At 34.5% G+C, this 12,906-nt stretch overlaps 1 protein-coding gene across 1 annotated transcript in view; it reads left to right on the forward strand.

Annotated features, from left to right (window-relative positions):
* Window positions 1-12,906, forward strand: part of DCP2 (decapping mRNA 2) — a 38,599-nt gene that overhangs the window by 13,339 nt on the left and 12,354 nt on the right. The window contains exons 3-4 of the mRNA XM_063086740.1: window positions 4,449-4,576; window positions 4,999-5,097. Of these exons, the coding sequence (XP_062942810.1) occupies window positions 4,449-4,576; window positions 4,999-5,097 (227 nt within the window). The remainder of the gene's footprint in view (window positions 1-4,448; window positions 4,577-4,998; window positions 5,098-12,906) is intronic.

Consider the following 12,906-nt stretch of genomic DNA (forward strand, 5'->3'; position numbering starts at 1 on the left):
GTCACAAGTCAAAAAATTGAGGAATTGCTAATGGTCTTGATATTAAATGTTTTTAGAATTCAGAAAAAGGATGAAAAGATTTTACGCAAAGATATATTTTTAAAGGAGTATAGGATTTTCTAAATAGAAGTGGGGAATATGTTCAGGTAAAGAAGAGGGATTGAGTGAAATTGGAGAGTTGGAAAAGTTTTAAGGGATATCTCAGGAAATAAATTAGTTTGTATTGAGCAGAGGGTTCTTATGGGGCCATAGTAGGAGATGTAGAGGTCTTCAGCTATAGCAGCAGGACTACGAAGAAAACGCTGATGGGGGACAGATTTCGAAGGAAGAAATGAATCCCATGAAATACAGAAACCCCTAGGGCTGTAGAAAATGGATGAAACACTTTGTTGTTAACTTAAGCATAGCAAGTTTTAAACCAGGGTAAAGAATATTACTCAGATCATTTAAAAATGGTATTCAAGAAGATTTATTTGGCAGGATAGATTGAATCATAATTGGGTCTGTTACATCACTTGAGACATGGAGCGATAAGGTGTTTAGCCACAGTAGAGGGACTACAAAGAAAACACTGATATGTGACAGATTTCAGAGGGGAAAATGATCAAACCATTTGCCTGATTAAATGTGTAGCAGCCAATGAGGATTTAAAGGGGAATAGAAGTATATTGAGCACCATCTTTGTTAGAGGCTCGTGATAGTTTCTATGGAGAAATTATAGAAGACTTTAGTTTTAAGGAGTTATAATCTAGTTATAAAAACAGGATTAAAACAACCAAATCCTTTTTTTTGTTTAGGTTTTTTTATAGACTTATGGTTCTACCAGAGCAGCTTTACATACTTTGGGGTTCTGAATAAGAGTTTGTATGTCCACATGAGTTTGATACTTTCCTTGCTATTAAAAAATAAGCAACAAAAACCTCTGTTTTAGTTATGTTTCTTTTAATTTAGTTATATGGACAAGAAACCTTTTATTGCTAATGTGGTAGACTTCATTAAATAACTGAGTGGCTACTTCATGCCAGGTATTATGCTGTGAACAAGGTAGACTCAGGATCTTCAAGAAGATGAGTGAGAGAAACAGGAAGGGAAATTATTATAGTGCAGTATAGTAAGATATATATAATAGGGTAGTACAGGGTTCAGTGGGAACAGAGAAAGATATCCAATCAAGATTTGGGAGCTATTAGTTTGACTCCCAACTTGTCCACTGAAAGATCTTGGGAAAGTTATTTAATTTCTCTTGATCCCAGTTTCTTTATCTAAAACATAAGGTTAATAACAGTGCCTAATTCAAAGGGTAAGTTTGAGAATCAGGCTGATTCTTACGTGTAAATTGTTTACAACAGTGCCTGCCATAATTAGTAATAAATGTTAACTATTACTCCTCCAAAAAGAAAAAAAAAAGATTTGAGGGCTTGATACAAGCCTTTAGAGAAAGTGGTCTATGTGAGAAAGATCTGTATGAGGAAGTAAAAAAAGGTAAATATGATTATATCTTAAAATAAGTGGGGAGGGACAAGAGATGATGCCAGAGAGTAATTCAGGAACTAAAACATGTAAGGGTCTTGTAGGCCATACTTGTTTGAAAAAGAATAATAGATTATAGGAGATTCTTTTAAAAAATTAGACTTTTTGTATTGGGGAAAAAGCTTCAACTTACAGGGAAAGTAAAGGACTATTACAGTGAACTGCCATCATACCCTTCATCTGTATTGATCCATTGTTAATGTTTTGCCACAATGGCTTTATTTGTCCCTATATTTGAAAGACCGCTCTGGAATAGTATGGACAGTGGATTGGAGGAAGGCAAGACTGGAGACTGAACCTAGTTGAGATGCTGTTTCATTAATTTATGAATGAGATAATGAAAACCAGTGATTGTAGAAATGAATAGAAGAGGTCAAATTTGAAACATGTTTAGGAGGTAAATAAGTCATAACTTGGATATCTTAGGAAAGGTAGAAGAAAGGATGGTACCCAGATTTCTGATTTGAGCAATTGAGTGGATGAATGTGTCATTCCATTCATAGGAAAATAAGGAGAAATTTTATGGGATGGGCTCAGTTATGAATAAGTTGAGTTTGTGGTACCCATGCAATATTGGAGTGGAGAGACTGGGTACTATAGAAGTTCTGGAAGCCACATTCTTTGGGTTAGCATCCTAACTCTGCCATTTACTAGCTGTGCATTCTTGGGTAAATTGTGGGAGCTTTCTATGCCTCTGTTTTCTCTTTTGTAAATTGTGCAGTTTTGTGATTTTTAGTATGTGGCAATGTGGATACAGACATGCGTATCTTGGATTTGCTAGTGGGCAATGGAACTGCATTTCAGAGACTAGTGGGGCAAAGAAATTGATATTATTAAGAGATTGAAAGTGGTAGACCATATCGTTTAGAGAAAAATATAAAAGCAGGAGGGTGTTAATAGGGAGAGAGGAAAACAAAGACTGATAGAGAATAATGATGTGGTGGGAGTAATTAAAAGAAAGTCTAGTGGGTTATGGTCACGGTGTTTTATTTTAATAACTACAGTAGTAGTTTTAGTGAAGGCAAGGTCCAGAATGTTGCTGTGGGAATGGATATGAAGGACAAGGAAATCAAAGAACTGAAGCTAGAACTTGAGATGAATTGTCCATGGAGGAAATTGATTTCATTTAAGATAATGGTGGGATTTTGGATGGAGATTACTGTCCGATTGTTTATACCTAGAGCAGGTTTTTTCATGTTTTTGCAAAAATGTTAGAATAAAAAGAGAATCTGTGTAATGTAAGTGGACATGTGCTTAGAATTCTTAAGGAACTGAGACAGTCATGAAGTCAGAATCTAAAAGAACTTAGAAATGATAGTTAACAATTATTCAGTGCATGGCGTAGGCTTTTTCAAATTAAATGTATTATCTCATTAAATAAAAATGGTATTTAAAAAAATTTCCACTTCCACAGTTGAGTTGAATTACTTTTATGTACTATCAAGCATGAAGGAGGATAGAAGAGTTGTCAGTGGGGAGATTGATATTTTGTCACTAGCAAATTGTGTGGACTTGGGCACTTCAAAGACTATAGGCTTTTCTCAATGTTAATTGCAAGTGTGTTTTGAACAGTGGTTGATTGGTTTAGTCAACTTGTTCAGGTTAGATTGTGGTGATTTTGGGATAGAAAAAAATGGATAAATGAAGCATGTAGTTTCCAGACAAGTCAGTTGGTTTGATTTCTCTCACTGAACCTTTTCTTTTTTACAGGTTTCTCTGTGGTTGGTTTTTTAATGGGAAAAACAAATCCATTTAAAAAAAAATGTATACTTTGCTTAGATTAAAAAAAAATTTGTGGTGACTTTACAACAAAAGGGATTTTACTAAACATGTAAAACTATACTTTTATTGGTAAATAAATACCTTTCAGAATCTTAGGAAGTCTCTATAGAACCATAGGACTTCATGAAATGGTTAATATTGTATCTAAACTTTTTTCCCTCCCTCCCCAAATGAAGGCGTGGAATAATTACACTGATATTAACCTCCTGCTTGTTTTTTAATTATGATGTCATAGGTGGTTGACTTCTTTGGACTCTGAGGGCCTTTTTAGTTCTTACTACAACTATAAAACCAAAACAGATTTTAAAATACAAAATTGTAGAACTCATAAAATTCACATTAATAAAATGAATTTAATCTAATGTTCTTGTTTAAACCAAGCTTCTCATCACAACGTGAATATAGTGCTGACTTCCTTTAGGACATTTTGAGCTTAACGTACTTGTACTACCCGTTCTACCACCATCTTCTTTTGTTCCATCTGCTGTGAAACCTTCCTTTCTATACTCATATTTTGAATTTTGAGGGGTATGCCCTGTTTCTTTTGAAACTGGCTATACTTTCCTTAATACCCGGATTTACCTCTCTCTACAATCCTTAGTAAATCCTGATCTTAAAAATGTTTTTCATTATAAAAGCAATACATCTACATGGTGAAGAAAGTCAACAGTATGGAATGATATGCCTCATCCCTAGTCCTACTTCCCAGAGTTAACCACTTTAACTTTTTTGTTCTTCTGATGGTTTCTTCCTCTTAGTGATGTATATGTATGTACTTCCGTTTCTTGCTGTCGGTTTCTGTATCAGTTGATTCCCTGATATGATGAATTTGACTTCCTTAATGAGAAGTGTTTAAGGTGTTTATATGGTTCTGAAGTCATTTTTGTTAACTCAGTGCTCCAGGACCATGAGTACCCAAAACTTATTGATTTGTGTCTAGACTAAATGCAGAAGTTAACAGTGACTCGTGCAAGAGAAAACAAATGTGGAAGAAACCAAAAATTTTAAACTTAGGTGAGGTGAAAATTTGAGTAATTTCATATAAAATACACAGTTGATTTAAGTAGGTCTCTTTATGTATATAATTTCTCAAGATGTATTAAGGGAGAAATGAGCCTCCTTGACACTATTTATACTCTTCAGTCATTGTCCATTTTTGCTGCCTCAAGGTGAAGATGTGGAAAAAGTTTTGGATGAATGGAAGGAATATAAAATGGGAGTACCAACATATGGTGCAATTATTCTTGATGAGACACTTGAAAATGTGAGTGTAATAAAAGATTTTTAGTGAAATGGTGATCTGTTGATTTTTAGCATATTAACAAAATTTGTTATTTATGTAGTGTTCTGAATCGAGGTTTTAAAATATTCTTAGATATATAGTGCTAACAGGCCAAGTTCTGCATGTTTTGTCTGCATTTTGGGTCTTACGATTTTATACTTGTTGCAGTTATGGCTTAGTTCAAAAAGAGTCACTTCATTGTTAAAGAAATATTTTTTAGGTGGGGAGAATGCCTTTGTTCACACTAATAGAAGTGTATTCAGACACGTGGAAGATATTTAGACCAATTGCTGTATAAAATTATTGTTGATAACATTTACCTGAAGGAGAAAAACACATTTGATTTTAGAAAGGAGCACGGGAAAGGAGGGCAAGTTTGATTTTTATCTCTGCTTGTTTTGTAGGTACTACTGGTTCAGGGGTACCTAGCAAAATCAGGCTGGGGATTTCCAAAAGGAAAAGTAAATAAAGAAGAAGCTCCTCATGATTGTGCTGCTAGGGAGGTAAGTTGTTGGAGTTCGAAGCATAGTAAACTTGCCTGTTAGGCTTCAAGTATGGTTTTTTAGTTGTATACACTTGTTTGGACAATCTAATTCTCTTTCCAGAATTTGAGTGCATGAAATAACTTAAATTTTATAACATAACTGTTGGTTCTTTTGTCCACATCTCTCATTTATTCTTCTGTTCCCATTTTCATTTGTTATTCATTTTTTATTTCTTTTGCTCCTTTCTCTATGATGGTATCTTTTCCACCTTTTCTTTTAGAATTGGATTTGTAATTAGTGAAACGTTTTGGCTATTATAATCCTTGTTTTACATTTATATAGTCTTGACTTCTCAACAACTGCACAATTCGGGTTTTTCTAAGAAACTAACGTTTGTTGCTGAAAACACATTCCAGCCTCTCAGTGCCTATAGGATAAAGTTTAATTCTTTAAGTGCAGTAAACAACGGACTGCATATACAGTGATATCCCATAAGATTATAATGGAGTTGAAAAATTCCTGTAACGGTGCATTACTCATAGGAACAATAGCCTAAACCATATATTGTAGGTATGTAGTAGGCTATGTCATTTAGGTTTGTGTAAGTTCGTACAATGACAAAATCGTCTAAGAGACATGTCCCCATCATTAAGTGACCCATGACTGTGTTTAAACTTGGTTGTCTCCCTCCAACACAAACTTAGCCATTTCTGAATTTATTATATTAAAAGTCAAAAAGATTTATTCTCTGTTTTTTGACTCATTTGTTTCAGCCTGTAAAAAAAACTTCGCTAATATTTTCTTACCTGGAATGTCCTCTTTTCTTCCTGCCTCTCTAGGTATGTTTCTAAACCCAGCTCAAATAATCCTTTTTCCTGCAGGTTGCCACCAAATAGCTCTATACTAGAGCTAGTTTCTTATGTATAGAGCCTGAGTTTCTTATCTGTAAAATGAAGTTTAGAATGGATAATTTCTGAAGTTCTTTTTTTTTTTTTTTTTTTTTTTTGGTGGCTGGCTGGTGCAGGGATCTGAACCCTTGACTTTGGTGTTACAAGGTGGTATTCTAACTAATTGAGCTAACCGGCCAGCTTGTGAAGTTTACTCTTACAGTTCTGATTTAAAATCTTACCAATCAACTCTAGCTCATAGTAAGTCTCTGAACATTAATAATAATTATTGTCTTTATTATTCACTTGGCATTAATTAAATGGTAACTTGTGATGGATTGTGTACTGTATTCTTATTTATTTCTTATCCTTTATTGCATTATGCTTTATTTTTGAGATGTGAAAAGTAGAGCTCTATAGGAAGGATAAATGGAAAGAAGACTGGCCTAGGAAATGAAAGATATTTGTTTTGGTGTAGCCTCTGTGACTCAGTAGCCTAGAGACTTTGGACAAGTCACTTAATCTCTATAAGTTATAAATTTGTTAAGGAGAGTCACTCAAAGGCTTCATAATAGTTAGAAGTAATATCCTTAAGGAAAAAAATCTAGGTGGTAGTGATTCGAATTTACAATTTTTTTTGAGATGGTAATATGGATTTTGTGGCATATTATATTAGAATCCATTGTCTAAAGTGTTATTTGATGCATTGTTTTCCTGTAGCAGTGTTTACTGCCTAGTTTATTTGTAACTGTTAGTGAGGGATAATAGTTAAAATTCTTATAAGTCACTAGTGGTTATTTGCCATAGAAAAATCATTAGTGGTTATTTATTTTTGAGTGGGACTGAAAATGCTGTATTTTAAATTCAGTATGGAACAGGTTATCCAAGACAGTATTTGCAACAACTTATAGACAAAGCCGTTGTAAACAAGTAAATGAAGGTTTATGTACATCCCTTAAAATTGAAAACTGTTTGGGGAGAAGGTGAGGAATTGCCACATCCCTAAGACCTGTTCCTTTTCTTTCTATAGATGGCAGAAGATAAGATGGAGCAGTAGTAAAAGTCTTCACTTTTATGTTCTCAAACTTCATAGTTCTCTTGCTCTTTAGGAAGGACAGAATAGGAACCATAGTATCCTTCTTAGAGGAATTGATCTGTAGTCCTGTACATGGAGTTAGACGAGTCTTAACAGCAACAAGGTAATTGTCCAGGTCCAGAAAGGCCATTAAGTTAACTGGAATAACAGAAATTTAGTTTAAATTGGGTGGGATCAGCTTTGTCTATAATTGGATCTTCAGGGGGTAAATCAAATGCCTGTACTTGCAAGACTGAAGTACCTCAGACTCATGGGATCTACCTGCATCTACCACTAGAAGCCTCCATCTGAGGAGTTCTATATACTGTATTTCAAAGAGTCAGAATGATGCAGAAATAGAATATTTATAGAAGGAGGCAGTTAACCTGTGAACTGAGGCACCTAGTTTTTGGTTTTTATCTTATTTATTTTCTGCTCTATGATACTGAGATAAAAGGTGCTAATTTTAGTAATGACTATAACTCACCATAAATTATAGCCAAGTAAATAACATGTATTCTTAGGGCATGGGAAATGGGAGAATGGAGTGTAGATGACAGAATCTAAAGGAAGTCTTTTGGGGAGGGATTCCACTATTATGGGAGGGGTTGTCTCCACTTTATAGGTGAGAGAACTGAAACAGCAGTTTAGTAGCAAGCGTTAAATCTGACATCAGAGTAAGCAGCAGAACAGGGATGTAAACCCTGGTAGTCTGGCTCTGGAGTCCATGTAATAGACTATTGCAATTTAGGCACTCAAGCAATATTTGTACATAAATAGATGAGTGATTCTAAACGCACCCACAAAAATCAGAAGGAATTTACGATTTTTAAGTATATCTTAATTTTTATTAACATTTACCTTTCTGAATTGGATCAATATGGTTTGTTTGTTTCTTTTCTCCCTGTTTTAGAGTTTTGTCTTGTTCTGAGGGAAGTATGGACATTCTGAGGAACCATAGTTCCTTAATTTCAGGGAAAACATTTTCCCTTTGATAATAGGATTTAACTTCTAAACCGTCTTTTTCATCTTGGTGTTACAGCTGTCAAGGAACTTGGCAGAAAATACTTGGCTTTAATTTTTATAGTTTTTGTATTAGAAATTTTAAAAGCAAATCCTGACTTTTTTTTTTTTTTTTGACCGGTAAGGGGATCGCAACTCTTGGCGCAGTGTGGTCTGCACCACGCTCAGCCAGTGAGTGCATCGGCTATCCCTATATAGGATCCAAACCTGTGGCCTTGGCGCTATCAGCACTGCACTATCCCGAGTGAGCCACGGGGCCGGCCCAGCAAATTCTTTTATTCCTGATTTTTAAATGACTACCTTTGACATAAAGAAGTTTGGAGATTAAGGTTGAGTGTTGCTCTTTTAGTTACCTTGGGCTTCCATAAGAAAATATCAGATTGAGTGGCTTAAACAACAGAAATTTATTTTCCAACAGTTCTGGAGGCTGGGAAGTCCAAGATCAAGGTATTAGCTGCTTCAGTTTTTGGTGAAGGCTCTCTTCTTGGCTTGTAGACAATTGCCTTCTTGCCGGGTGCTCACATGACTTTTCTTGGGTATATGCAGAGAGAGCTCTGGAGTCTCTTCCTTTCCTTATAAAAGGTACCAGCCCTATCTCCAAATATGGTCACTTAGGATAGGCTTACCAGCCCTATCTCCAAATATAGTCACTTAGGTTAGGCTAGGGCTTCAACATATGAATTTGGAGAGGTGGAGGACACAATTCAGTTCATATCAGTTGCCACTTTTGAATGATGAAGATGAAAATATTCAACTAGCAGTCCTAGAATTGCAGTATGTCCTTCTGCCACTTGGTGGTACTGCAGTATAATAGAAGCAGCACTGTTTGAAAGCAGTTAAAAACCATGTCATTATTAACCCTTATTTTAAGTTGCTAATAACATTATTATTTGGTTTATTATAGCATTCCTACAGCTATATATACATATTTTTTGACCGACACATAATTATACATATTTATGGGGTGCAGGGTGATATTTTCATACAGGTATACATTACAGTTATTATATTAATGTTATTATTTCATTATATATGGCAGTCCATAAGTGTTTTGTCAGGCTGTAGCAGAATTTGACATGTCCCGTAACAGGGCTGTGTTTGTGAGCTGAGCCTAAAGAAGCAGTGGCAAACACACTTCTCAGGGAGAAGATATGAATAATTGTGAATAATTGTCAATAGAAAGCTAAGGACAATCGTAATTAGTGATTTCCAATCTTCTATTTGACCTTTTGGTTCACCTTTGCTAATTGGATTATTTCTGAACAATTTTATTCAGTGATGTAGACATAGAACAAAGATGTGAAAAAAGTTTTCTAGATATTGTTGAAGGAGGCATAATAAATAATCTCAGTGTATTTTTGTCATTTGTGGTGAAACCAACTGTTCTTGAGAACAAGCAAATGATACTTGGCAGTTCACTTGTGGTTTCAAGATTACATATTGTTGCTTATTATTTGGCAAAACAATATGTTTTATTCTAATAAAGCTGACTTTAATATGCATTCATATGGTTTAATTGATAGAATTTGTACAGAGGAACTCTTGGTTGGTTTATTCTACCTCTTCCTGTAGACTTTTAGGACAAAGAGGATTTCATTGTCTTTCTGTACTGGTGTTCTTTGGGCAAAACTTTTTTTTTTTTTAGTCTTACATGGGGATTTTTTTTTTTTTTTTTTGTGGCTTGTACAGGAATCTGAACTTCACCTTGGTGTATAATACATGCTCTAACCAACTAAGCTAACAGGACAGCCCTATTACGTGAGGATTTTTATCAGATAGCATTGGAGAAGTTAATGCTGTTCCATGTGCCAAGAAAATTAACTCAGTATTGTAATACAGGAATGAATTTAATTCACAGAAAGTGTAATATTAAAATTTTTGTCTTTAGTGTCTGTACACATGAGACAGCTATTAAAACATTTTCCTAGTAAATATTTGATAAAAATGAATGCCTAGTTTTAGAGGCAAATCTATCTTTATCACTTTCAGAATTGAGAGGTTATGTCTGTTGTTTTTATTGTGTTCTCAGTTTGGTTGTACAGGATTTGAAGCTGCCTATGTTAGTGCTAAATGGCCCTTTTCATTTTGCCTCATATTGTATCACTTTCTTCCATGTAATTCTTTACCTATAGCCCTTCCCAGGTATCTGGATGGAACGCCTTTTTCTTCTTATTTATCTGGCAAACTCCTATTCATCTTTATGTTCTAGCTCCTGTGTATCAAACAGAATAGCATGCTGTTCATGACAGCCTTCCAGGATTCTCAAACACATCTATCCAAGGCTGAGTTAGGCACCTTCCTCCTACCTTTTAGGACTTAAATCATGTTAAAATTAATTTCTTTTTTAGACCGAACTCCTTAAAGGGGAGAGTGCTTGCTTTATTCATTTCTGAATTCAGTACCTAAGACAGTAACTGTCACTTATTAAGCACACAGTACATATTAGAATAGATGCAGTGAAAATAACTACATATTTTGGTTACAATGTGACTCCATAAAAATTGTATCAATAGTAAGATAATTTTAAATATAGAAAAAATTTTAAGAGTAATATAAAGAACAGACCCCAGTTAATGTTTTGCCATATTTGCTTTATTGGTTTTATATATATGTGTGTATATATGGTTCTTATTATTGCTGAATTATTTGAGTAAATTGCAGACATAATGCCTCTTTACTCCTAACTACTTCTGCATGTATCTTTTAAGAACAAGGAATTCTATTAGGGTAATCACAGTGTAATTATCAAATTCAGGAATATAACATTGATGTGGTGCTATGATGTAATGGACAGTTTATATTTAAATTCACTAATTATCCATTATGATTTTTTAAGCAGTTCCACCCTTTCATCCATCCTGGATCCTATCCAGGCTCATTTATTGTATTTGCACATAATCGGCATGTCTTTTCAGTTTCTTTTAACCTGAAACAGTTCCTCAGTCCTTCTCCAATATTATTTTATTAAGCATGTATTCAGTTAGATACTATTTGTAACACAAAGATAACAGGCTCTGCTCCCAAGGAATTTAGATTATACAATTTACTTTTAGCGTAATTTCTCATTATTATACAGATTTACTTAACTAGCTATGTATACTTACTTGTGATAATGAGATATTATTCAAAAAAGGGAGCTAAGGAGAGTGACTGTAAAACATAGAATTAAGAACCATATATAAGCTATTTTTTATTTATTTTATTTTTTATTTTTATTTTTATTTATTTATTTATTTTTTTTTAAAGATGACCGGTAAGGGGATCTTAACCCTTGACTTGGTGTTGTCAGCACCACGCTCACCCAATGAGCCAACCGGTCATCCCTATATGGAATCTGAACCCGTGGCCTTGGTGTTATCAGCACCGCACTCTCCCGAGTGAGCCACAGGCGGGCCCCTATAAGTTATTTTTTAAACTTTTTATGTTGAAGCTAAAATACATAAGGTACCTTAATCTTAACAGCTTATTCACTTTTATGTGTATATACCCTGAAACCACTACCCATATCAAGATTCTAGGGCCGGCCCGTGGCTCAGAGTGCAGTGCTGATAACACCAAGGCCATGGGTTTGGATCCTCTATGGGGATGGCTGGTTTGCTTAGTGGCTGAGCGTGGTTTTGACAACACCAAGCCAAGGGTTAAGAGCCCCTTACCGTCATCTTTAAAAAAAAAAAAGAAGATTCTATTCAACATTTTTAGCACCTTAGAAGAGTCATTCCTGCTCCTTCCCAAACAGCACTCACTTTTTTCTACACTTTACTGAAAAGACTCACTGTTTTGAATTCTATCAACTATTGATTAATTGGCTTGTTCTTAAACTCCATGTAAATAGAATTTTGCAGTAGATAACTCTTTTCGTTTGGCTTCATTGGCACATTATAATGTCTGTCAGATTCATCTATGTTGTTGCATGTATCAGTAGTTTGTTCTTCTTGTTATTCTATGTAGTATTCCAATGTATAAATATGCCACAATTCTTTGTCCATTCTCTTACACTTTGGATTGTATCCAATTTTTCCTATTAGAGTAAATCTGCTGTGAATATTCTTGTACATGTTCCTTGAGGGAAATAGGCCCTTGTTTCTCCAAAAGTATACTTGCTGAGTTGTAGGGAGGGTACGACCAATAGTTTTCCAAGTGGTTGAACCAATTTACGTTCCTAACAGCAGTGTATGAGAATTCTAGTTGTGCTGCATCTAGCTTACACATCAAATTATCAAATTAAAAATTGTTTAACTTCTGGTGGGAATGTTATGGATATCATTGTGGTTTTAATTTGCATTTTCCTGAAATTTAATGATCTTGATTACCTTGTCATGTTCTTATTGGCCATTTGAATATTCCCTTTTATTAAGTACCTATTTACATGTTTCTCATTTTTTAAAAGTCAGGTTACTTATTGACACACACACACATACACAGACACATGAGTTTTAAATATATTCTGGATATAAATGTATTGAGTGTCTTCAGATTTATATTTCTTCCCTTTTGACTTAATTGTTTCTTTGATGAAGATAAACAATTTCACATATCATTGATATGTAAACTTTCAGGTAAACTAGTCTTCATTGTTATAAATCTCATCTGTTAAGATTGATTTATTATTAATCAGAAACATTTTAAAGCTCTGTCTCAAGCAGTAGATAAGACCTGAGTTTCAAAGAAAATGAAAAGCAAAGAATCTGGACTTTTGCTCTAATGGGAATGCTCAGACACCATGCATGGGTCTTGAAATAAATCCACAGGATTGATGGTTTAATTACATTGTCTTCTGTATATAAATGTTAAGATTTGGGGAAGTGGTAAACTGGGACAGCTCTATCACTAAGCCTTCAGAAA

Source organism: Cynocephalus volans, chromosome 2 (genome assembly GCF_027409185.1).
Source record: "Cynocephalus volans isolate mCynVol1 chromosome 2, mCynVol1.pri, whole genome shotgun sequence".
Lineage (NCBI taxonomy): Eukaryota > Metazoa > Chordata > Mammalia > Dermoptera > Cynocephalidae > Cynocephalus > Cynocephalus volans.